The following is a 26,210-nucleotide window of genomic DNA, read 5'->3' as shown; positions in this document are numbered from 1 at the left end:
ACAATAAAGCTTGCATGTCTATTTAATTTGTCTCGATTTCGGGAAGATAAATATTCAGCATTTGTCGCTCGCCGCATGTGGGTTAGTCTTTTTCCTATAACATCTTGGGAAAAAATAAAGCGTTCCGCAGTAAATTATACCATGTCGCAGTCAAAGTTGACTTCAATCACTCATTAAAACGGGCACCTGCCAATCCAAGTAATTAAATAAATTCAAACGTGTTTCCATCAATGGTTAACGTTGCACATTTATTTTTTTTTTTTTTTTTACACTTTTATTTACAACTTTGCCTCAACGGTTCGAGTTCGATACTCATACTTACTTCTTCTTCTTTTGCTTTTTTTTTTAACCCCCACCTCCAAACATCCGGGCAACGCCGGGTACCCCTTGCTAGTATATTATAAACATAAGTTTTGTGGTTTAATTTTAAATTCTGAAAAAACAACATATAGAGACATATATTCGATTTAAGAATTTATTGCGTGACAACGGAATATATAGAAGGGATTATTTTAATTTCCTTAATCCATGGATTTTCAACAATGGCACATATCATCAGAAGAAATGAAATGCAGTTAGGAAAATGTTCAGGTGCGAATAGACGCTATTTTGCTTTTCAGCACAATTATTGAGAATAGTGTTTGGGTTGTTGTGGATAATTATATGGAGAAAATTATACGGAAAGAGAAGTTGATACAACCTGTGTAGTCCATTATCGGAGGGAGTCCAATGTCATTCGGGGTTACAAATCCGGGTGGGCAGAAAATAGGCCCATGGGAGAAAGTGATATTCCCATATAGCGAAAGCTTACTACTCAATCCTGATATTTCGAAAAGTATACCGGGCTGTCTTATTCGTTGTTGCGTTGATTGTGTGTTATTTGCTCTGGTCCAAATGTTTTCTCGGTATTGACAGAGTGTATCCGAAATTGGGTGGATATATTATTCCATTGTAATTATCCTCATGAGTAATAGAATTTGAGCATTGTGCGATCAATATATACAAATATATACAATATATAGAATTTGAGCATTGTGCGATCAATATATACAAACTTAAAAGTAAAGATCTTTTTTTCTTAAATCAAGAAGTTGCATTTGAGATCAATATGCAAACTAAGGCAATTTTTTTTCTATTTGAATTGTCCTTCATTTCTTTCTATTGTTTAGATTAGAAGATTAAAATCATTTACTTGTCATTTTCCAATGTAATTTAAAATACTATATTTTTTATTAGAAAATTATAAAATAAAATTTATAAAATAAATGCTTCGTATTCAAAACTTTTAGCATTAAATATTTTTTATATCTATAAAAGTGGACGTGTCTGTGGGTCTGTGTACATTTGCCTACAAAATAACTCTGTCAATTTTAAGTCTACAAACTCGAAATTTGATATACAGGGTATTGAGAGTTGGGAAAATCTTTGTAATCCGTTTTGGGCTGTTAAGGGGCCAAACTTCAACGATTTGACGTTTGAAAACTCCTCCGCTAATTTTGGGTATAAACAATTGAAATTTTAGATATAGATTCCTTGATTTGAGCCCAAAACAATAAATGTTAAGGGGTCATAATAGGGGTCAAAATAAAAAAAAAATTTGACCTCTGCGGTCTCTTCCAAATTACTCAGACAATTTCTGGTCTAAACATTTCAAATTTTGCAGAGATAGGGCAAGCTTTTTAATCAGTTTTGGTTGAAAATTTGAGTTACCAATATATAAATGTACATATGTATGTTTGCATGTCTGCCTGAAACTTTCGACAGAGGAGACGGATTTTCACAGGATCAGTATTGTTTTGAAGCTCGACCCTTTAGACGACAAATACCGAAAAATTGACTAAAAACATTAATTTCTTCACCCTCAACTGGGCACTTGTCTACAGGGAGAGGTCGCTTTTTTCACCGATATTTTCGAAAGTCATCCCTTCTTTTCGATTGTCTAGCCTTAATTTAAACCTACGTCCCTTCCGGTTTGACGGTGGTTGTAACAGCAAAAACGTCACGTTTTTCCCCGTTTTTTTCCTCCTTCACGGCACAGGTTCAAGCCTGCCTTCCTACTACTACGCCGGGCTGAAATGCTAGTTGTAAATAAAACCAAATTACAATGCTGTGATCTTTTTTTAAAATCTCTTATGGATAAAGTCGCAAAATTTGTTGGCTATTCCTGAACTGATGATCAATTAAACTCATTGGAATTTACTAGCATTGTTTTTAATTTTGTTTTTAATTTTTTTATTTGAACTTATACAGAAAAAAAATTAAAAAATGTCCATATAATTTTATATTCTTCAAAATTAAAATATGAGTTGATTTTCATTTTTCAGTCATATTTGTCTAATGTTTACATATTACCAGTTCTCCACGCAATATTCATAATTTCTTTTATCTGTAATGAAGCTAACGATGATATTATAATGGCAAAACATGTGACGACTGATTATGTAAAGTACCATTTATTCTTTTTTTGGTCCCCCGACAAAAGGAGGATGGACCTGTAAATTCACCCTTGTCCATTCGTCTGTCCGCACTTTTTCAATAACTGCGCCTTGGAATTTTTTGAAATTTTGCACAAACATTAAGCATGATATGAGTAAAAAAGTAATAGAACAGATTTTCTGGGGAAACTCTGGTTTTTCTCCCGAGAGGTGCCTTTTGGGTTAAAATGGCTAAAATTCACACTTTTGTGCTTATTAAAAACAACAACTGATAGCTTGGATTTTTATAAAGCTTTCTGAAAAGTTGTAACTGATTTCTATATAATTTTGTTTGTCTATACTTCGCGATAACTCTTGAATATGCCCCAGGGGCTCTTTTAGGGTTAATAAAAACACTCCATTTTGGGGACTATTTTACCATATTTGTCCAAAATTTTCTGTGTATGTCTATTTAGCAGTTTTGCATGATGCTGGACTAAAATTTAAATATGTTAAGGGCTTGGGGCCTTTTGGGGCTAAAAGAGGGGGTGGGGGTGCAAATGATAGACTTAGTCATTCCTTTCTTTTGCATGGTGAAAAATTCAAATTTACACATGTTAAGGCCTAAAACTGCAGTTTGTGCATTTTTACCAGGATTTGACGTCCCCTGTTCACTGTGCACTCATGGGGAACCATGCATGCTTCACTTGTTTATTTTAATGATCATAATTAATAAATGTTTCCATATTACAATTTGTCCAGGAATGACTATATAATCTTTAGCAAAGTATGGCATTATATTGCTAATAACATGGTACAGCAATAGCAAATTAAAACTGACATTTCAGAAGCAACTTTTAATGTATCAGCTGAAACGCTTATTAGGTCCAAATATTTATAATTATTATTATTATTATATTCTATGTGTCAGCTAAAAATGTTGAAGCCTTAACAATGAGAAAATAAAGCACTCAAAGCACACCAGATTTTGAATGTTGCACAACAAGCCATGCAGATGAAAAAAGCAAAAAAAAGTTTTCATTTAATGAGGTAGAAACAGAAAAAAAAACATTGATATTTTTCATTTTTTTTTCTTTTACAAATGGGTAGATAGGTTAGTTTCGAAGTCCATTTCTAAAAGTTGTCTAACACATACCAGCTTGTAAAACTGATGATAAATAAATATATGGTGAATATGATTTGTTTTATTATTTTATATTTTTTAATTTTTTTTTTTTTTTTTGTAATGCCATTTTTGAATGCAACACTAAATAAAATTTATAAAGCAAAAATATTTTACATTTTTGTCAGTTTCGAATAAAATTTTATTTGGTGAAAACAAAAATTTAATTTATTCAATATTTGTACATTTTTTATTGGATTTATTTCTACTAGATGTGTTGGTTTTTTTTAAATATTTTTCAGCAGGGTCGCAGGCTCTTGTGCCTAATTCTCAGAGAGAAGATAGCGCCACTGAAGAACGCATCACACAGATTTTAAATGCTGCACAACAAGCCATGCAGATGAAAAAAGCAATTGATCATGTAAGTAAACTAATGGCATCTGAAGTTTTTTTTTTTTTTTGAATTCCTAAAGAAGATTTAAAGAAAAGAATTGAGTGCAGAATGTATAATTTACTCTGTTTAATATTCAATCAATACATGTTTGAACACCGTCCTTCCCCTCCCCCTTTTATCTTTTACTTAAAAGCAAGATTGATCAAAAGAAGTCTATCTGATCTGCATAGTAATCGAGATTTGACCATTATGATATTTTAGCTTTAACTTGAGCACAAAAGACACCCTATCTCATGGTTTCTATTCAAACAATGAATACCCTCTATAAAGGTAGCTTCACTTACAATTGAAACAAGGGTTGCACAATCCCAACCACACCTCTCTTGACTCAGCACTGCTTGATTTTAGTGGCAAATCCAGAATGATCAGAAACAATGTCAAGCTAAGTAGAGAGTCCATAAAACACTTTGTATTCCAAAATCTATTCATCTAGTACTGACCAAGCTCAATGATGCTTAACTTCGGTAATATAATGGGAACTGGTGTGTCAACGTGATTTTGCTATATATAACATAAGACAAAAGTCATTTTAAAATGAAAATTGAGTGATTTCAGAAGCAAAATCTTCAGCATAATAGACTGAGATTAGACGTTAAAAGTATGTGATAAAATCACATTACAAAGAATTATTGCTTTTGTAATTGTTTCACTAACATAAGAGATGAACTAAATAAAAAAACATATGCATAAAAGTATAACAGGATTTATTTGGCCTTACAAGTAATACACAAAAATATGCATGTGTTCATTTTCTTGATATGTGGATATATGAAAAGATGGACTACCAAAAATTTGTAAGAGCCTGTCGAATATAACTGGTATCAACATAGCAATGATTGACCATGTATTGCCTCGATAATATTAAGAAACAATTGTTTCTTTTCTAAAAGAAAGTCATTGTTAGCTAAATGTTCTATTAATAAAAAAACTGAATATGTCTCTTTATTTAAAACTGTAACAATTGAAATCTTTTTAAAATGATAAATGTTCTGTCTTTATACTGTAAAATAATTGCCAATTAAATATTCTTTATGTAAATTTATGTAAATTTCTAAAATTGTAACCGTTAGACATATTAAAATTGCATTAACATAAAAAGAAAGAACTCTTACAAATTAAGTTGACAAAAAAAAATCGATTTTGTAACAATTCATTTCAAAATGGGTAAAGTCTGAATATTTTTACCTTAGTAACACCAATTTAATTTTTAGTTAAATTTTTTTGTTTGCATTTCATCTTTGCCAATCAGACGATCTCATTTTTTTTTAATATGTGTGAAAGGTGATAATGTATGTACAAACATAACTGAGCATACTCTTATACAAATTGATTAGTTATCAATTAAACAGATTTTAGAAAATACATAATTACATGAGTTTGTGAGTTTTTTTAGTCATTATGATAACTAGTGTTTTCATGCCTCCATACTTTTTTTTTATTGCATATTAACTGCGGTAGAAGTTTTATGATTAAAATCACTTTGGGAAATACTCTTTCAGTATTATACACTGTTTCTTTTCTTTATTGTAGTTTTTTTTCTAATACTTAAAAAAACAAAAAAAAAAACTGAATCACTGCAACTAGGGTTGGATCAAATACTGACTTTTAACAATTGAAATACAAATACTGTCATTTAGGTTACCAGAAATACAAATACAAATACTTTTATTCCTAAGTCTAAAAATACAAATACAAATACTTTTATTCCTCAATCTCAAAATACAAATAAAAATACAATAACTGATTTAAACAAAAACAAATATAAGTACTTTTTTTTTTCAAAGTAATAAAGAAATCTTAAAATATGCAAAAAAAAAAGAAGAAAAAAAAAAGAAATATTTCCTTCCAAATTTGACATCTACATTACATTCTATATCATGTCCTCATTGCATTTTATTATCATTAGAGCTCTGAAAGTTTCCTTCCTTTTCTCTCTCTCTCTCTCTCTCTCTCTCTCTCTCTCTCTCTCTCTCTCTCTCTCTCTCTCTCTCTCAAATATAAATACAAATACAAATTACTATTTGCCTGGATGCCATAATACAAATACAAATTACTTTTTCTTGTGATGTTAAAATACAAATACAATTACATTAAAATTGTATTTAAATACAATTGAAATACAAATACAATTGTATTTGATCCAACCCTAACTGCAACTAGATCTATTTCATATGATGTCACGTTTAGTTGAATAGGCCTTTATGCTTTTGCAGCCACAGGTTTGAGCTGTGATTGGTTAGTGTCACCTTGTTATATGGGTTGGTTTTCAAACTCTAGAATTTTCAATGATATATCAGCTACTTTCATCAATACTATGATTTCTTTGGTATAGATCCTCCCATTGATTTGAATTTCTCATTTTTTATTATTATTATTATTATTATTATTATTATTATTATTATCTGATACTTTAAAGCAATAAGTCAACTCAATAATTTTTATTCTTTTGTTTTTGTGTTATTTCAGACTAAAAATTTCACTAGCATTCAACGTTCTGCTAATCGACGGTCATCACCACCCATAGCTCATGATCTGAGTACAAACATGAGCCATCAATTACAGGTTAGCATTTTCTTGTGATTTTTATGTTTAGTTTACTAATAAAATGCATTTGAAAATGGTTGAATAATACTTTTTTTTATTTTTGAGTCTAAAAATTAGTTTGTTTTTTTATTTTTAATCTGAAAATTAGCTTAATTAATCTTAATGATTATTTGATGGTAAAGAGTTTGACAAAGTCACAAAATCGCGAGGAAACATAATGCATAAAAAATGATTTGTTTGTTTTTTTTTAATTATTTCATGAGTAAATCTTTTCAAGTTAAAATCTATTGAGAAATACACACTTTATATATCTATACATTGAACAATGAAAACACCTTTTTTGAGCTTACAGCTTGTTGATGTAAAACGAAACACTTGTGACCTGAAACGGAAAATGAACCGAGGAACCATTGTCTAGAATAATGAAGAAAGTGCTCGTTTCGTTTTCCAGTTTGTTTTCACATCAGTGTTTTGCTTTTTATATCAACAAGCTGTGTGCCTGAAAACATGTTATCAATTACCTAATGTATATATATACTTAAAAATGTGTATTTCTCAATAAATTTTAACTCAAAAAGATTCCTCATGTAATAAAAAAAAAGCAACAGACAAACCATTTTTAATGGTTCCACAGAATTTTGTTCATTGTAATAAAGTCACGCCATGATTTAGTGACTTTGTGAAGAGTTCTAGTCTCTTTCCATGTGTTCTTATTCAAAAGTAATAAGATAAACAATTTAACTTGGTTCAGTATGGACATATTATAGCAGATATAAGCACAAATTACTGATATTTTCACATGTGTTGTGTTTGGAAAAATGTGACATCAGGATATGATAATAACAATTATACAGACTTATTTGTATTTTAACTCATTTTATTCATGGTAGAAACATTAACTTATTTACATGGTGATATTGAATGTTTGGCATGAAACCATCTTGCTAGTCTCTTCCCATAGAACTCTCTCGTTTTAAAGGGCCATAACCCAGAGCAAAGGATGATGACTTAACTTTCTTTATTTAGAAAGGTGCCCTTTTTATTGTTATAACACTTCCCCTTTCGTGTGTGATGCTTGTAGGATGCTCATATCATAATCTAAAAGCATAGTTGACCATCTTTGTAAGCAGTTAGCTGTATAAAACTTGTGCAGAATGAACCATAATGACTTACAAGGACCAAAAAGGATTGTAGTGTTGCAACATCCTTTGGAGCTGCCATGTGCTTTATTACCTGAATATTCTCTAGATCTGGTTTTCGAATATTTTTTGTCAAATATGAATCCAAGGTATTTCACAAAAGTTTGAAAGAATTTGCATTTGTCTGGTCTTAAGTGGAATCCATATTGTTGAATTCGATCCAGCACAGAAGTAACACGTTGCAAAATGTGCCTGTAATGATATCATTAATGGTGGGCAGAAACTTGCGTCAGTTGCAACAATAATCTCTTGTTTCGGATTGAAATGAGTCAGGGATGAATCCAACATTAATAGATCTTTTAATTTCTTAAACGCTGCCTGGCACTCAGGCGTCCAGTCCCATTTTTTTGTGCTTTTTATTAGTACATTCAATGGCGCATGCAATTCATGCATGTTCTTAATGAATGTTTGATAATAGTTCGCGAGCCCTAAAAAACTCTGCAATGTAATTACATTATGAGGTCTTTTATAGCTGTGGACCTGTCTGGATCGGGTCTCCTCCCATCCTTATCTATGATATGACCCAGGTATTTAATTCCCCCCCCCCCATCGCATTTTGCTTCCTTCAATGTTTTTATTGTGTCAAACACTTGAAATACATGATCTCTATGTTGTTCAACATTTTGACTACGCATAAGAATATCGTCCAGATAGCCTATTGCAAAATCCAAACCGCTTAGCAAAGTATTAATTACCTGTTGGAAAATTGCAGGTGTTACTTTTATACCAAATGCTAATCTAATGAATTTATAAAGTCCTTTGTGTGTTGAGATACACAAAAGTTTCAAGCTATCTTCCTCTACTGGTATTTGTGGTATCACTTAAGTCTATTTTAGAAAAAAAATTTCTGCCATTTAACTTAGCAAATATTTTGTCTGGGTTTGGTAGTGGGTAGTGATGGTCCTTGAGCGATGCATTCAATCCGGTCGAGAAGTCCACACTAATCTCTTTAGATTTTTTTTTTCACGTATATGGGGGGGGGGCTGCCCACTCACTATAGTTAATAGGCGTTAAAATCCCAGTGTTAACTAGTCTTTCCAATTCTTTTTCAATTTTTTCCCTCGAAGCGAAGGTACGCTCCATAGCTTTTTGAATATTGGTTTTGCTTCATCCAGCAATTCGAATCTCACCATTATTTTTGTGCAGCATCCAAGCTTTTCAGAGAAAACACTTGGGAAAGATTTTTTAAGGTCTTTTTTGACTTTGTTGGCTTCGGCCGTTAGGTTTTCGGCTTTGTGACAAAAACCACTCATTGGCAAGTCCCATAATTCAAATTTCTGAATCCAATTGGTTCCGAATAAGTTTGTTGCGGAGGACAAAAACTTTTAGCGTTTTTGTCATTCTTTTTAGTGACACATTAATAACTACCTCACCCTCAAAATTTATTTTTCACCAATCTTGCGACTTTATTCGTCTTTGTCATCATGGGCTTTCCTGATCTCTTCTACGTGTGAAAATTTATCATTGATAAATCCGACCCTGAATGAAGCTGCAGTTTTACTTCTTTATTTTTGATTCTCACCGTAACGTATTTCCTTATGTTCTCTGTTGGTGAAAGGTCTATTTTTGCAGTTTTTACGTAGCTCTTTTTTTCTACTTTTGCTCTGCAATATGAGGCCTTGTGCCCTGCTCACTTGCATAGGTCACATGTTATTTTCCTTAGGTATTGACGTGCATTGTACCCATGAGGTTCTCCACATTTGCTACAAGGGGTCCTATGTTTTGTCTATCCTGATAATTTTGTGAAGGGTTCTTTTTGCCTCTTCATTGGTAATTGCTGGCGGGCAGGTGTCCTTTATTTTTGAAGCATCTTTTTTAATGTGAGTGATACCTGCTTCCTCTATGTTTCAGGAATCTTGCTTCATTGCCACAAACCGCTGACAATCTTCAGCCAGTTTCTGAAGTGTCAAATCAGGTTCTAATTCCAATTTATTTTGAGCACAACATCTTATATCGGCGTCTTTTGTTGCTATCAAACCTTTTGTGAATATTAAGCATTTGAAATTGTCTGCCGTTAATGACGACAATTTGAAATAGTCACAGTGCTTATTAACTATAGACGCAAAAATCGTATAGTCCTGACTCTCCTTATGTGTAAGATTCATGCATTTCCATATTTTATGAGAAAAGCTTCTTTTTGGACAGTACAACTCCATTAACAATTTGACTGTCTCGTCAAACAACAATTCGTTGGTTTTTCTTGGTAAAATATAGTCCACGAATTTGTTATGTTCGATATGTTTTGATTTGTCCATGCACTGCAATCAATTTTAAAAAGATCTTCAAATCTTCTGAAATATGCCTCAAACGTTAGGTCTTCCTCAGGAGCATAGTGAAATGTATCAATAGCTGACCAGATTGCATTACGGGAAAAAGCCGTGCTGGTTTCTTCTCCGCTGTCCTTATTCACTAAAACTTGCGTTATCAAATCCATTTTTTTTTTTCTGACTGGTTTTGTTGCTCTAAATGTAATTTTTTCAATTCCAATATTTGTTCATTCATTTCTTTCCTTTCTCTTTCCTGTTGTTCCTCAAAGAATTTCATTAAATCTAACTGCTTTTCCAATATTTGTTTGTTCATTTTTTTCTTCCTTGTTTTTCCTCAAAATATTGTATTAAATTTAACTGTTTCTCTTTGTTTTGTTTTTGTATTGGCAAATGCTGTTCTCGGAATCTTTTTTCAAGCTCTAATTGTTGACTTTGTTGGAATTTCACTATTTCCAAAATGTGTTTTGCAAAATCGTCCATTTTTTTTTTAACGATGTGGAATTACTTAATGACAAAATGAGTTTGTTGATTTACTTTTCCTATAGAAATAAAACCTTTGCAAAATTCGTACCTGGTTATTTAACGAATATTTCATATATTTATTTCCTCGTGTGGCAATTTGTCTGAGAAAATAATTTGGCGTTTGCATTTATACAGAAAGCGATAGATTTTGTTTTTCATTTGTCAATTTTTGCAATGTGTAGGTAATGGGTTCAATTCCCTGTTGATCGTACACATTTTTTTCCTCTTTTTTTCCTTAAAGAGAATTAGTTACTTATCTGTGGAAAGGAGTTTATAGCATTTATTTCATATTGGCTATTCTTTTATTAATATTGGCTATTCTTTTATTTAATATTGGCTATTCTTTTATTTAATATTGGCTGTTCTTTTATTTAATATTGGCTGTTCTTTTATTTAATATTGGCTGTTCTTTTATTTAATATTGGCTATTCTTTAATTCAATATTGGCTATTTTATTAATATTGGCTATTCTTTTATTTAATATTGGCCATTCTTTTTGATTTCTGTGTGAAAAAGAATGTCCTTTTCTCGTTAACACTTTGTTTGTCGTGCTTCGTGAAATCACTTTTTCTTCTTCAACGTGCAGTCCCGTCGACCAGCGAATACTCGCTTTAGCCAATAAAATAAAATATATTATTTACCTTTGCAGGAGTTTTTTTTTTCTTTTTCCAACGCTAATGCGGTTTATCTATATGACGTATTAGCAAGACATGCTTTTAGAATGACAGTCTTTTTTCAATATTACTTTTTTTATGGAGATGGAAAAAAGTTTTTGTTTTTTTTGTACTTACTGAAAACTTGGTCTTGTTAATTCAGTAGTAATAATTCTCCACGTACTTGGTCGTATGGGGTTGGTTTCAACTCGTAGTTACATTCTCTTTTAGTAGCTATTTTAACAGCAAGATAAGGCTTTGACGACGTCTTTGTAAAATCCTTTTTTCGGCCAGAATTGTTGTCCTTTTCCAAAATGTTCTTTATCCCATATTTGTGGATTTTTATGCTCAAATGTTGGTTTTTTTCCCCAATGTAGACAAGTAATTTTTCCTATTCTTCACCAAACTTTTGAAAAATAAATACTCTGGAAGTTTCGGATCTCCCCCAAGTGTAGGAAAAAATGATTTTGAATATCCACGTGTGTTCTTTTTTCTTGAATCCTTTTGGTTATCAAATGCTGTCTTCTAATGGCTGGTTTTTAGAGTGAATCCTTGCCTGAGTATTCGTCATTCCATTATTGTTAGCAATTATTGTAGATTGATCCGGGAAGTTCTTGAATCGTCCTCGTCAGCCAGTTCTTGTGCTAGGGGTTAAAAATGAAAGAAACCACAAGTAATGTAAAATGTATAAAATATAATATCTATTTATCATAAAGAATACAGGAGCCACTAAAATGGTATGAGAGGAACGTGTTCGTAGCATGCGGTTAAACATGGTATGACTGTCTCCCTTTTGTCTTTGAAACCAGTGGTATTCATAGGACTGGTTGATTCAACTTAGTTCTGAAATAGGAGTGATTTGTACCCCACAACAGTTAGTCTGAAGACTGGCTCTACAGTTTTAAAGTCGCTTTAAATTTAGAACAACATGCAAGACCCTCTTGAAAAACATTGCTGAATTTTGTCTTATGTATGTTCTTATAATGTGTTTTAGTATTGGTTGCAGCTTTAATATTAATAAAGTTTAGAGGAACATTGAAAAGGTCAAGTTCTTCAATAAAATCCAAACCAACAATTTTCACGGTTGATGTATCAGAAACATAACACACACCTGCAATTTTTCCCCTTTAAAAGAGAAATTGTTAACATTTAAAAGAGAAATTGTTAACATTTAAAAGAGACATTGCATGTCAACTTACCAGTTGGTTGTATCTTGTTTCCCCAATGCACCACAAGCAACATGAGTTGTCTTCTTAAAAGTTGGTTTTCCCAACAATTCCCATGTTGAACATAAAATTAAAATGATATCCGAAGCAGAATCGACCTGAAAGTTCACTGGCTTATTGTTTATATCAACAAGTGTATATTTTCTCCAAGCTTCAAAAATTTATGTTGAAAGTGGCAAAAACTGAATTTGACGTGGCTTTCTGGAAACGTCCTGGCATTTTTGCCTTTTAGTTTGTACAGTATTCATTCTGGAAGTGTAGTGGTTATAGTTGGTCCTTGTGCTTCTGATGTGAACGATATTCATATGTGTGTCGTTTAAATGGGCAAAAATGAGCATAATTCATCACCTCACATGGCCAACAGAGTGTTAGAGGTTTCTTTCTGCTTTCAGTCAGGGATTTCTCTAATGATTTTATAGGGTTTGAAGCCGAAGGGTTTTGTTGTTGTACCATAACTGTGTCTCATTTCAGACTTATTATCTGTTGACATTCTGTGGTTAAGATTTGCAGTGTCATTTCTTTGTCTTTTTCAACCATAGACAGTAGATGTGTGTAAATTTCCGTATCTTCTGGATATTGTAACTCTGCGATGAAAATGGGGCATTTGAATTGATCCTCTGTCAGCGATTTCAGCCAATAATTTTCACATTGTAGATTAACAATTCCAGCATATTTGACAAAAATATCTAACATTTTTCTTTAATTTCAAGCAATTATAACAAATATTAAATAATGATGCTGACTCAAAAAATGTCTGACAACTGTACTATCATTTTATAAAATGTCAAATCTTCTAGGGTTTTTTTTTTTTTTTTTTTTCGGAAGGTTAAAGTTTGTATATCTTTCATGTTCTTCTGTGCCCAGCTTGCGAAGTAGCAAATGCGATCTCCTTGTATGGATGTGAACTTATGTTCAAAAGTATCCTTCCATTGTACATACCAAGCAGTAAATGTTTGTTTTAAATCAGGATTGAACAAAAAATCCGTTATTTTGCTTGCTATGGTGTCAGAATTGATTTTGGTGTTTCTAATAATTTTTTGTGAAATTGTACCATCAAAGTTTTAATTAAACTTTAAAAATTCTGCTGGTTCCGCAATATTTTATCCAGTAAATTTGGATCCATGACATAAATTTGTTTTTTCTTTTTATTCATGCACAAATTTTTGTTTGTTCGCAAAAAAAATTATTGTGGGGAAAGGTATCTTTTTTTTTTTTTTTTCTTGTTCACAAAAATATTATGTGCAAAAGATTTTTTTCTTTTCGTTTGTGCACCAAAGAATTCTGTGACAAAGTTTTGTTTTTTTTATGTTACCATGGGCATTTTTTGTTTTTGAGTTCTAGTAAGAAATCTCATCTCATAATCGTCACCAAGTTTGTTGTGTTTGGAGAAATATGACGTCAGGATCGTTGAATATATGGCGGTTACCATAAAGTATCATCTGTCTTAATAAGTTTATCATTAGTAGTACCGTCATTTGTCTGTACCTTCTCAGTCGGTCTAATTTTATTAGTACTAGTTGATTCTATGTACGGCTTTAATCTATCTATTGATACATGTGTATGAGTACCGTTGTTCATATCGATCTGATAATGCTTATCTGATTGGGACATCCATTCACATAAATTACGTATGTACTGGTTATTAACTGGAGTTTCTCCTATTCTCTGCTTGTGTATCAACTGCTGAGGAATCAATATCGGAGCTCCAGTAACAGACGTAAAAGGGGAAAAGCCTGATTCATTAGGGGTGCTACGTATACCCAGCAGAATCACCAGTATCGCTTTCATCCATGATTTTTTTTGAGCCATTATTGCCGCTTTAAGAGTATGGTGTGCTCTTTCGATCACCCCGTTACTTTGAGGGTGATACAAAGTTGTTCTCAATCAGTAAAAACCTACTACCTTGGCTAATTTCTGGAACAATTCGCTCTCAAACTGACTACCTCTGTCAGTTACAACATGCAGTGGGACTCCAAATCGAGATATCCATGCATTGATAAATACTTCTGCTACCGACTGTGCAGTTATCTCAGTCATAGGCTATACTTCAATCCAATGAGTTGCACAATCGATGCAAGTAAGCAAATATTTGTAAGGGCTCAGGTAAGGGTCGGATTCATTGCACGTTAAGGGCAGGGGTCCAACGATATCGATATCTGGAAACGTGCAGATAGTAACTCGAATTCTTGGACTGCAAACTTTGTGTGTCTGTGAATTTTTGATTGTTGACACACTACACCTTCTGCACAGAATTGTTTAATCATTTTATCTAAACTAGGCCAAAAGTATCTGGACTTGACCAGTTTTATAGATGCTCCCATACCAGGATGCGCCAAGCTATGTAAACTGTTGAAAATAGCTTGACGAAGCTCTTTTGGGATAAATGGTCTGGGATACTTAGTTGAAGTATCGCATAGGACTGAGCCGACTTCGCTTGACACACAGTATTCTTTCAAATTAGTGTATGACTTTATTTCGTCATCACCTTTTTGTGCCTGGGCTATTTCAGCCAAGTCGCATGCATCTATCTGCACAGCTAATGCAGGCCGAGACATACAGTCTGCAACTATATTCTCAGCTCCTTTAATGTACTCCACGTCAGCAATATATTCGGCAAGCACTGATAAGTGTCGCTGTTGTCGATCTGACTTTGCTGGTGTCTGACTATAAAAGGCTCCGCATAATGGCTTATGATCAGTGAATAATGTCACGTGACGACCTTTTATGAGGTGGCGGAAATGTATCACTGAAAAATAAGCTGCTAGTAGCTCTCTGTGAAACATGGAATACTTGGCTTGGGTTTGAGAAAATTTCTTGGAAAAGAAACCTATAGGTACTGGTTTCTTATCTATCAACTGGTGTAATGCAGCACGAGCGGCGTATTGACTAGCATCTGTAACTAAGTGGTATTCTGTAGCTGAAGACTGTGGATGAGCTAAAGCCGTAATTTCCGATAATTTGCTTATTATTGTTTTGAAGGCATTAGTTTCTTCCTCCTTAAGTTCGGTCTTTGCTTCAGGATCCAACCTCCTCCGTTCGGATAGTGGTAAAATTATTGCATAATTAGGGACATGCGGTAAAAACCTGTCATCCCCAGAAATCTACATAAGCTTTTTGAGTCCTTAGGTATCGGAAAATTTTCAAACTCTTTGATTTTCTTTAAAGTAGGCAACAAGCCTTCTTTGCTTACGTGAAAACCTAAGAAATCTAACTCTAGTACTCCGAATACACACTTATCTAAGGAAATCTTTAAATTGTTATCACTAAGGATCCTAAATACTCTATCTAAATCTTCCTTGTGCTGTTGCTCACTTTCGCTAAAAACTAGTATGTCATCTAAATATATAAATATGCAATTTAATTTTAAAAATATTTTATCCATAAAACACTGAAATGTAGCCGCAACATTCTTTAAACCAAATGGCATGTAATTAAACTCAAGCAAACCAAAAGGTGTCACTATTGCTGTCTTAGGCACATCTTCAAGGTGTACCTTAATCTGATGATATGCTGCAGTTAAATCTAATTTGGAAAAATATTGTCTATTAGCTAACTGTGTGTAGAAGGAATTTATATTTGGTACTAGGTAGCGGTCTGTTTTGGTGATGCTATTTAACGCACGGAAATCACTGCATGTTCGATATGACCCATCCAGCTTCTTCACCAAGTGCAAAGGGGTTGCCCACTCGCTACTGGAAGGCTGGATAACTCCCGTATTTAGTAACTTTTTAAATTCTGACTGTGCTGCGTCTAACTTAGGACCGGAAAGTTGTCTGGCTTTAGCAAAGACTGGTACGTGGCTGCCTGTATCAATCCTGTGATACACTCCACCATAGTCTTTGTTTGTGTCGCTATTTGGTGAAAGCACATTATTATATTTACTTATTACTTCGGTAACATAATCTGCTAGGTCTGTTTTGTTAATCACTACAGCATCGGTTCCCGTTACTGCATTGACTGTATTTTTACGCTCCGTTACGTTATTACGGATGGATCTATTTTTACAATCCACTATAATGTTAAATTTGTTTAAGAAGTCAAATCCTAACAAAGGGTTAGTGACATCTACGATCACGAAACTCCATTGAAAAGATCTTCTCAAACGGGGTATCTTAACTTCGAGGTTTGTCTGACCATAGCATTTTATGCTTTCACCGTTAGCGGTAGAGATATGAACAGGCTCCAGAGTAATTCCATTTACTACGGAATGTGGTAAAATGGAAACACTGGCTCCTATTTTAGCAGAAACTTCTAATAACGGCGGCACTACTGGAGCAAACGCTATCTGCCTTTCTAGTTTTCCGAATCACTAGTGGCGGGAGGAAGGGTTAGGATTAGGCAGAGTCTGTAAGCTACTCATTTTCTTTGGCCACTTACACCATGCCTTACATGTACGAGCCTCCTCCGCAAAATATATATGGGCTCTACATATCTTCAGCCGCTGTTTCCTTCTATATGGACATAGGCCAGCTGGAATGGTTTCACAAGACTGTCTGGTGATAATATGGTCGTTTGTCCGAGCTCGACTCTCAACCGCCTGAAATACTAACGTATTTTCTATTAATGGCGTCAAGTTGTCGGATAGTTGACCCAACTCCGTTAATGGCATTTTTTTTTTTTTTTAATTACTTACATTTTCACCCCAAACAAGGCAAATTGCGACTTTGGTGTAGGGGGCTACTATCGGGGGCAACAACTACTGGGGTACTATGTAGGGATTTGGGCAGCAAGATGTCGGTTCACGTTACACTTGAACTTCTGCACGTCAGTACTGTTGGGGAAGCAGAGACCTGGAATGGAATTCCAGAGTCTAGTGGTTCTGGGGAAGAAACTATTGGAGTAAAAAGATCTTTTACATCTAGGGATCTCTACAGTGTGGGGGTGGGATTTAGCAGCCTGTCGGGTTTGTTGAGGGTGCTCACGTCGTGGGGGCACAAGTGATTGCAGTTCGTCAGAGCATTCACCACTAAAATACTTGTAGAAAAGGCAGAGGGATGCAACATTTCGTCGATGGGATAGAGGCTGAAGCTTAGATGCCAGTTCAGGGCCTATCAGGTTTGCGACTATCTTTTGAACCTTGTCAAGGAGCGAGAGACTAGTAGCAGATGCACCAGCCCAGATGTGACAGCAATACTCCATACATGGGCGAATGGTGGCCTTATAGAGGTACAGGATACTTTCGGGTGTTAGTAGTTTTCTAGCACGGTAGAGAGAACCCACCTTTCATGCAGCGGCCCTGGCAATGCCTTCAATGTAATTGTTCCAACTCATGTTTCCTGTGAACATTAGGCCAAGGAGTTTGAAAGATGTACTCTCAGATAAAGTCGTTGGCCATTGCTATAGGTGGTAGAGAGAGTTTCTTGTAATTATTGAATGAAACTAGTTTAGTCTTGGTAGCATTGAACGCGACCAACCACTTTTGTCCCCATTCCATCACAGATTGGAGGTCTTCCTCTAGTGTTTCTACCATTTCTTTAGAAATGTGTTCATTCGTCTTCCTGTCGTGCCTGCCATCATCAGCATATATACCCATCTCAGAGGCAATTTTGTCGGGGAGGTCATTTATGAATATCAGGAACAATAGAGGTCCAAGGATAGAACCCTGGGGCACCCCCGCATTCATATCATATTGTTTAGATGTACGACCGTCGAGGACAACCTGGATTTTTCTCTTGTCTAAGAAGGATTTAATTATGTTATGCCGTATGATCTGATTTTCCTGAGGAGACCCTCATGCCATACCCTGTCAAAAGCCTTAGATATATCTAGCTACCGCTCTGCCCTCCCCCGCTTTGTCCAGTGACTGGTATATATGTTCAGAGATCACAGTTAGGATGTCTGCTGTGGAACGGGCTTGTCTAAATCCATATTGTTTGTCAGTCAGAAGTTTAACATCTGTAAGGTGATGGACTAGAGCATGGTTAATTAAGATCTCAAATATTTTGGCAAAAAGTGTGAGGAGGCTAATAGGGCGATAATTTGATGGGTCAGTCCTTTCACCAGAATTCTTGAATACTGGTACAACAGAAGCAGTTATCCAACAGCCCAGAAAGCAAGCTTCATTAAGGCATTTGTTGTAGAGTTTGGAGAGAACTGGAGCTACTTCGGCTGAGCACTTTTTTAATAGCACAGCTGGGATAAGATCGGGTCCACATGCTTTTGAAGTGTCAAGGTTTTTTATGATAGCATGCGCCTGAGCAGGGGTGGTTTTCAAATCGTCTAGCGTGGCGTCTGTCAGCATAGGAAAGTCAGGTAGGGGGTGGTTGGAAGGGTCCAGTGTGGAGTTTGAGGCAAACCGACTGGCAAGCATGTTAGCCTTGTCGGTTGCTGAGGAGACAACCTCGTGATTGTTGGTTAGTGGGGGAATTGTTGATTGCCCATTATTTATTACACTGTTGTAGATTTTCCAGAAGTCTAGAGTTCCTAGTTTTTGTGCTTCGATGCGCTTTTTAGTGGTTTCCGTAAATTCTCTCTTAGCTGTCGCTATTTCTTTCTTAGCGTTATTTCTAGCTTCTATATACTTCAGTCTGTTTGAACTGGACTTATGTCGGTTAAACCTACGGTATGCATGCTGTTTTTGAGCAATGGCAGTTGCGCAAGTCAACGTAAACCATTGGGGAGAGTGGGGCTTGCTATAAAATTTACACATGCGCTTTGATTGCAGTTTTGAACCAGTCAGTGGTCTCGTTTGCACACTGTTCAGCAGGGAGAGAAAAAATATTTCTCCATGGGGCTTCTCTGATGGCTTCCCAGTCAGCCTTTTTATAATATCTCGTTGTTTTGAGCACTGGCTCTTCAGTTTTGGCTCTAGAGTTTAGGGCGATTTCAACCATTATCACTGCATGATCAGCGTTCCCGAGTGGGCTGTGGGCCTTCGTTATGCAGTCATCGGGAACTGTGGTCAAAAACAGATCTAGAAGTGATGCGTGTTGTTCTTGCTGGTCAGGGAAACAGGTTGGAAACGTAACAATTTGTGATAGGGAGTGAGATATAGTGAAGCTATGAGTTGTGCTGCCCGCTGCATCTGTGTAAGTAGAGAATCCAAGCCAGTTTTTGTGGTGGACATTAAAGTTACCAAATACATGTACTTGTGCGCTAGTGTCGAGGGACAGTGCCATGTTTATGCTGTCAGAGACTTTGTTTATTATGGTGCAGTCCTGAGTCGAGGGAGAGCGGTAGAGAAAATAATAGTAGCTAATATTGTGTTGCATGTTTAGTCTAAAGCACATAAAGGCTTGATCATCTGTTTCTAGGTTTGTTTCTCTAGTCGGGGAGGGTATTACGAATGTAAACTCCAAGTTCGTGCATGTGTCTGTCAGAGTCCTTATGGCAGAGTGGGAAATATCCAGGCATGTTAAAGTAGTTAGAGGGAATGGAGGAGTGTAGGTTAGTCTCACTTAGTGCTAAGATATCCGGGGTATTTGTTAAGAGAAATGCTTCAACATCAACTAAATTAGTTCTAAGCCCACGGATATTTGTGAATGCGAGCCTCAAGGGAGGAGGCAAGTTGAATTTGTTTGTCCCTAAGCCTGGTTTAAGCTTATTTTTAGATTGTACTGTTGTCATATTTTTTTTTAAAGAGTTTCGGTTTAGGTAAGGGGGAGCTAAACAAGAGGTTATGCAGAGCATCAGACATGCATAACAAGTAGACCATCAGCTGACCTTTCTCCAATTAGGATTGTGGCCTCAGGAAAGCCCACCGGGGATGAGTGCAGGGTCCCTTTCCATGCGCGTCATGGCACTACAAACAACCCAATATTATTCAACTGTTGATGGAGCAGCCGCTCTAAGCACTACCAAAGAGTTAGGGCTCCTGTACTACCAGTCGGGAACAGCAGCCAGGAACTTTCAATCCGGTACCCTCAACCCATTAGAAGAAGGTCAACCCAATCTAATTGCTCAGGCATATCTCATACTCAAGCACTCCCAAATGTTCAGTTTTAGGGGTGGGGCGTGCTGGGAATGGGGAAAAACGGCGTTCGTTGCCCTAGCCAGGAAACAAGATCTACCGCTGGGTGTTTCTGTCGAATCACAGAGATAGTGTCTCTGTGCTTGACTAATAGGCAAAGAAGGAGTATGGAAGCCGGGCGATAGGCAGAACCTATCTACTCCTTAAGCAGTTTAGGTTTGCAAACCGGTGAATTTGTTTGAGTCGCCAGCTCTAGGAAGGTTGTCATCCAAGACTGAAGAGGCCTCCCTCCCCTTTGGTTTAGTTTCAGAGTTTTCCTTCTCCTAGACGGATGATCTTGCAAGACCTACTGGGTCCATCAGCACTGAGAGGGTTTTCTCCGCGCCTAGGTTCTAATCCAGGTATTTCTGCGACCCCGCGTGGTTAGTGTTACTGGGTTAGTTTGTGGGGGTTATATCTCTGGGTTAGTTTGTGGGGGTTATATCTCTGCTGACACTCCTCAAAGTGATTTAGGGCATTGCTATTTAATTTTTAATGGATAAAGGGGGTGAGTGGAGTTCATGCAGTGTAAGCATCTATGATTGTAAGAAGGCTTGTTAGGGAGGAGATAATATGGTTTTAGTCTTACCCTTTTTATTTATTTTATTTATGTTAGCTTAGGTCTAGGACAATGTTACAGTATGAGTAGGTATTAAGAATTGAGCTACGAGTTGTGCCCAAACTATTTTAGATGATAGGAGGGTTAAGATGTAAGTGCAATATAGTATGGATAAGACAGCAAGTTTGGAGTCATGCGTAATTAGGTGAATAGATATATGGGCAGGTTTTCAGTAGGTGCGAATAGAGTTGAAGCTGTAGGTATTTTCAAGTAAGAGTCATGGGACATTTTGCATAACAAGGAGTGTCGTTTCAATAACGTATTAATTGTTGCAAAACTCTCGGGGAGACAGTTATGTAATGCAGATCGCTTTGCATTTCAGTGTGGGCTGCTATTACTGGGGCGATTTGCTTCGGAAGTGTGTGTATGAATTTATGGCGCACTATCTTGTTGCTTGCCCCTATTCTATGTGCGACCGTTACCATCTCCTGGAGGTATAATGACGGATGACCAGCTAACATAGTGGTCCTCATCAACTTCTTCAGGAGTTCAGGTCTGGTCTTTTCATATGCAGACAACACAGACTCCTTTAACTTTGCATAGTTTAGCGACTGCAGAATTGCTGGAGGTATATTTGCTACCACGTCAGGCGGCAATGCGCTGATAACCATATAGAACTTAGTATCATCGCTCGTAATGTCTCTGAGATGGAATTGAGCTTCTATTATCGAAAACCATCCCTTGACACTCGTCTCCATAAATTGTGGGGAGTTTACGCTAACCTGTTGTGCGTCCAATATTATTATTATTAATTATTATTATTATTACTACTATTAATTATTATTATTCCTATAATTATTATTAGTTACTATTATTATTTTTTTTTTATTATTATTATTTATTTGTAGCTGCGACTAAAGGGTGTGATAAGTAAGAAGAGAGAAAAGCAAGTACTCACCAGAGGTTAATTTCAGCAGGTGCTTGGAGAAATAGCATCAATTAAAAATTTTTATATATATATATATATATATATATATATATATATATATATATATATATATATATATATATACACACACACACATATATATATATATAAATATATATGTGTGTGTGTGTGTGTGTGAATATATAGTCAATGTTCTTTAAAGAAAAAAAACTGAGTTTATCGATGCACACACGTGTTCCAAAATTGGCTTCACACACGTGCGTCTGGAAGGTTCCTTTTTCTGTGTGCGGGTGTGTGTGTGTGTGTGTTTCAGAATGAAATTTGGGATTCTGTATTGATTCTTAAAGTCACATTTTTTTTTGTTACAGAATACTTTTTAGACCAGATTTTATTTTAGTCATTTAAATTTTTTTTTTTTTTACTGCTTATTTTTCTCGTTTGTTTTTTGTTTTTTTTTTTGCCTTATTTAGCATAAACCGTTTCACAAAAATAGCAAAAATATATATATTATTGGCATTTCTTGGACAGCAGATTTATATATACTTTTTTGTAAGGTTTTACTGTAGTTTTAGAAAGGCTTTTTCTTCTTTTTCTTTTTATTTAATGCTGTTATGTTCTCATCGTTTTTGTTTTTTTGTTTTTTGTTCATTGAAGATTGCGTGTATATACGCACGTTGGGCTTTCACCAAATTATGGCGGTTACCATAAATTTTAACAACGTTTGAAAAAGGGTCACCATTTCGGTAGGTCCTTTTTTGGGGGCACCTCCGACATTACAGAGAGAACAAGAGTGCTGAAAAAGAACGGTTGTGGAAAAGAAAACATTGATTATAATTAAGTGCGATGAGACTTTAGGATTGATGATAAAGGTTTTCAAGATATAGGGTACAAAGAGGATGGTACATTTCTTTGATAAAAGTCTTTACCCAGGGAAACTGGTCCGTCACGTCTTGATGCTTCTATCGTTTCCGCATGTCTGAGAGCGATTTCTTTTTTTTCTCCCTCCAGGACAGTCCTCTCTTTTTTCTCCCTCCAGGACGTTGAGAGAAGAAAGGAAGAGAAAAGTAGAAGAGTAGGGAGAAAGGGAGAAATAAGGGAAGCATACCGTAGCAGCATCATAGTAGTATTTCACTACAAATATAATAACAATTATACCGACTTATTTGTATTTTAACCTATTTTATTTACGGTAGAAGCATTAACTTATTTACATGATGATATTGATTGTTCAGTGTGAAACCATCTTGAAACCGTCTTCCTCTATAACTCACCAGCCATAAAGGGCCTTAACTCAGAGTAAAGGGTGATAACTCTTAATTTTCTTTATTTATAGTTATGTACCCTGTTTATCGCTATAACAATATAAATTGTTAGTTTTATTTATTCAAATAAAACCATAATTGCATGTGAAAATATAGATGAGAGATGATTTGAATTCATATTATTGGAATTTTCTCATAAAAATATGAAGCTAATTTACTTGTATTATTCAGACTATTATTCTCATCTCCATTGCAATTTTTACGTTGTTTTGGCTGATGTAACTTTTGACCTGAAGAAGGTCAAAGGCCTACATTTGCTGAAATGTTAAGTAACAAGCAAGATGAGAATAGTAGTTTAAATAATACAACTTATCAATCCTCATCTAAAAAATTCTGTTGCATAATTTATCATTCTATTTTAATTATTATTTGACCGTTTTGGAAAATACAGTAGCGTCCGAAACTAAGGGACAAAATTTTAAAACCTTATATTTGTTAAAAATAACAACCGTAAAAAGCTGAAATTTTTACAACTGTTGTTATCATCCATAATGACATACTAAAATTTGAATCATTTGCAAAAGATAGAAAAAGAATTATAACAATTATTTATTTTCAAAATAGGAACGTCCAAAAGAAGCTACTGTATATATATATATATATATATATATATATATATATATATATATATTAGATTTATGCAAAAAATTCAACAGAGTTAAAATTTCATCTTAAAAATGAAAAAAAAACAACTGGTTTTGAAAATTTTTATTCATAACAATAATGGGTTTTGCTCTCTATAACTTGATCTGTCAACGAGCTTATAAATATTTTACTTGTAAAATTCTTTAGGTTTTGATGTGAAATATGAATGTAATTCATTGTGATGTTAAGCTAAGTCTATGCAAATAGTTTTGTAATGCTCAAAAGGAATCGTACTCCAGTTCAGGAAAATGTGAAGGATGAAGCAAGATTTCCCAACCAAATTCTCTGAGATTTTTATTCACTGCTATTCTGTATGAGGATGAGCATTATCATGATGGAAGATGACTTCCTTTCTGTTGGTTCAAGAAAGTTATTTTCAACTGGAGTGAGAATGATGTTTTACTAATCTGAAAGAAAAGTTTACAAATTAATCATGGTGATATGTTAATATGCATAAATACCTCTTCTACAAACGGGCAAAAACTTTTGAACTGACCTGATAGATATAATTCCGAAATTGTGTATATTTTAAACAGCAGTAAATACATGTCCTATGAAGAAAAAACAAAACAAAGCAAAAAACTAAATGCTATAAAAATGGTTATCACCAAAGTTTAATGGATCATTTTGAGGATAATGAATGATTATGAAAACTCAAATTGCAACATTAAAATGAATCACCTATATTTTATGCTTTTTGATTTTCAAAATAATTACTGTTACTTTCATCATTTCAGGTATCTACATCAAACACTTTCAAAGAGCACTCAAAAAACTCTGTCTCTTCTTCCAAAGCCTCCGTATCTACAACTAATGGAACCTCTACTGTTGTAAGTTCCACTGGCCGATCCAGCCCCTCTCATGCTAATATGAACTCTTCTTCTCGAAGTCGCACTGAGTCCTCCTCTTCTTCATCAGAGCGAAAGCATGGACACAAGAATCTGTCTTCTCAAAATGCCTCTTCCAAAGAACGTGAATTGGCAGCAAAAGAGATGGTAACCCGTATCTACCGTGAAGAGTTGACCAAACTGGCTCAGGCAGCTGAAAGTGCAGGTAATGTGGCAGCTAGCACAATGTATCAGCAGGAGCTGGCTCGGATTGCCCAGAATATCCACCGGAGCACACCAATGCAACAACAGCAGCAGCAGCAGCTCCATGATAGTTATCATCATCAGGATAACATCAGCATCAAAACAGAACCGCCTGATAGCACATCAGATGAAAACTCTTTGCAAGCTAACGGTCCAATTGACCTGAGCAAGCCGCATAGCTCACCCCAAACCCCAACTGAAACAACATTTGCCGATAGCGGCCGACACACAGGAAGTGCCTTTTGCCTGGTCCGGCCGCGGCTCAATGGCCAGGACAACTATGAGTCGTCGAGATTCTCTTCCTATTTGCCTTCAGACTGCTTGTCTCCTTTGCAGCGAATGCAAAATATTGCCAATTCGTTAACGACACGATCTCATATTGGAACGCCATCCACCAAGCCTCTCAAAGCGGTCCTCCCACCTATTACACAAGAGCAGTTTGACAAATACTCAAACATAGACACAGACATTTTGGTCAAGCAAGTCAAAGAGACTCTGAGTCAGTACTCAATAAGTCAGAGGCTGTTTGGTGAGAATGTTCTTGGTCTTTCACAGGGGAGTGTCAGCGACCTGTTGGCACGGCCAAAGCCTTGGCACATGCTCACACAGAAAGGTCGCGAACCTTTCATTCGCATGCAAATCTTTCTTGAAGATGGAGAAGCAATCCCCAAACTCGTCGCTTCACAATATCGGATCCCACCGGATAAATTGATGCGAAGTAATTCACAAAACCAAGAATCTAGCTCCTCCGGTAAGTTTGCTTGAAAGATCTTTGCATCATATTTTTGAGGATTTAATTTTATCAAATTGAAAATCTTTTATTTTATTTTTTTTTACGTTATTTTTTTTCATCACTTGGGTTTCATGATATTTAACTGTTTCTCAAATTCTTAATTTGTTTATATTAAATTATTTTTAACTTTATTATAAGAATTTATATAATAAGAAATCTCACCAATTCATTTATGTTTTTATATCCATATATGCATTCAACATACTTTCAAGGATTACTATTATCTTTATTATATTTATTAAGCATTAAAATGTAAGCCATTTGTTCAGTAAAACATTGTTGTGCAATTTAGTTGCAACTATTCTATCTGTTCTTTATTTTTGTCACTTAAATATATGGTATACATAATATCAAAAAGAACCCTAAAATATTGAAACTATTGTTATCTTGAAATAAATTAAAAATGTAATTTCCATCAGGTTGAAAACATTTTTTGAGATTTCAGTTTTCCAATCCATCTAAATCTTTTTGTTTTTTAATTCAAGATTTAAATCTTTATTT

At 35.0% G+C, this 26,210-nt stretch overlaps 1 protein-coding gene across 8 annotated transcripts in view; it reads left to right on the top strand.

Moving 5' to 3' along the window:
• Positions 1 to 26,210, top strand: part of LOC145280019 (homeobox protein cut-like 1) — a 971,332-nt gene that overhangs the window by 911,115 nt on the left and 34,007 nt on the right. For all 8 annotated transcript variants that reach the window (XM_080131683.1, XM_080131692.1, XM_080131675.1 and 5 more), the window contains 3 exons: positions 3,840 to 3,958; positions 6,458 to 6,553; positions 24,563 to 25,667. In XM_080131683.1, coding sequence (XP_079987809.1) covers positions 3,840 to 3,958; positions 6,458 to 6,553; positions 24,563 to 25,667 — 1,320 coding nt within the window. The remainder of the gene's footprint in view (positions 1 to 3,839; positions 3,959 to 6,457; positions 6,554 to 24,562; positions 25,668 to 26,210) is intronic.

Source organism: Euprymna scolopes, chromosome 1 (genome assembly GCF_053919585.1).
Source record: "Euprymna scolopes isolate OS-2025 chromosome 1, ASM5391958v1, whole genome shotgun sequence".
Classification (NCBI taxonomy): Eukaryota; Metazoa; Mollusca; class Cephalopoda; order Sepiida; family Sepiolidae; genus Euprymna; species Euprymna scolopes.
The sequence above is the reverse complement of the archived record's forward strand: the minus strand, read 5'-3'. Positions and strand labels throughout refer to the sequence as shown.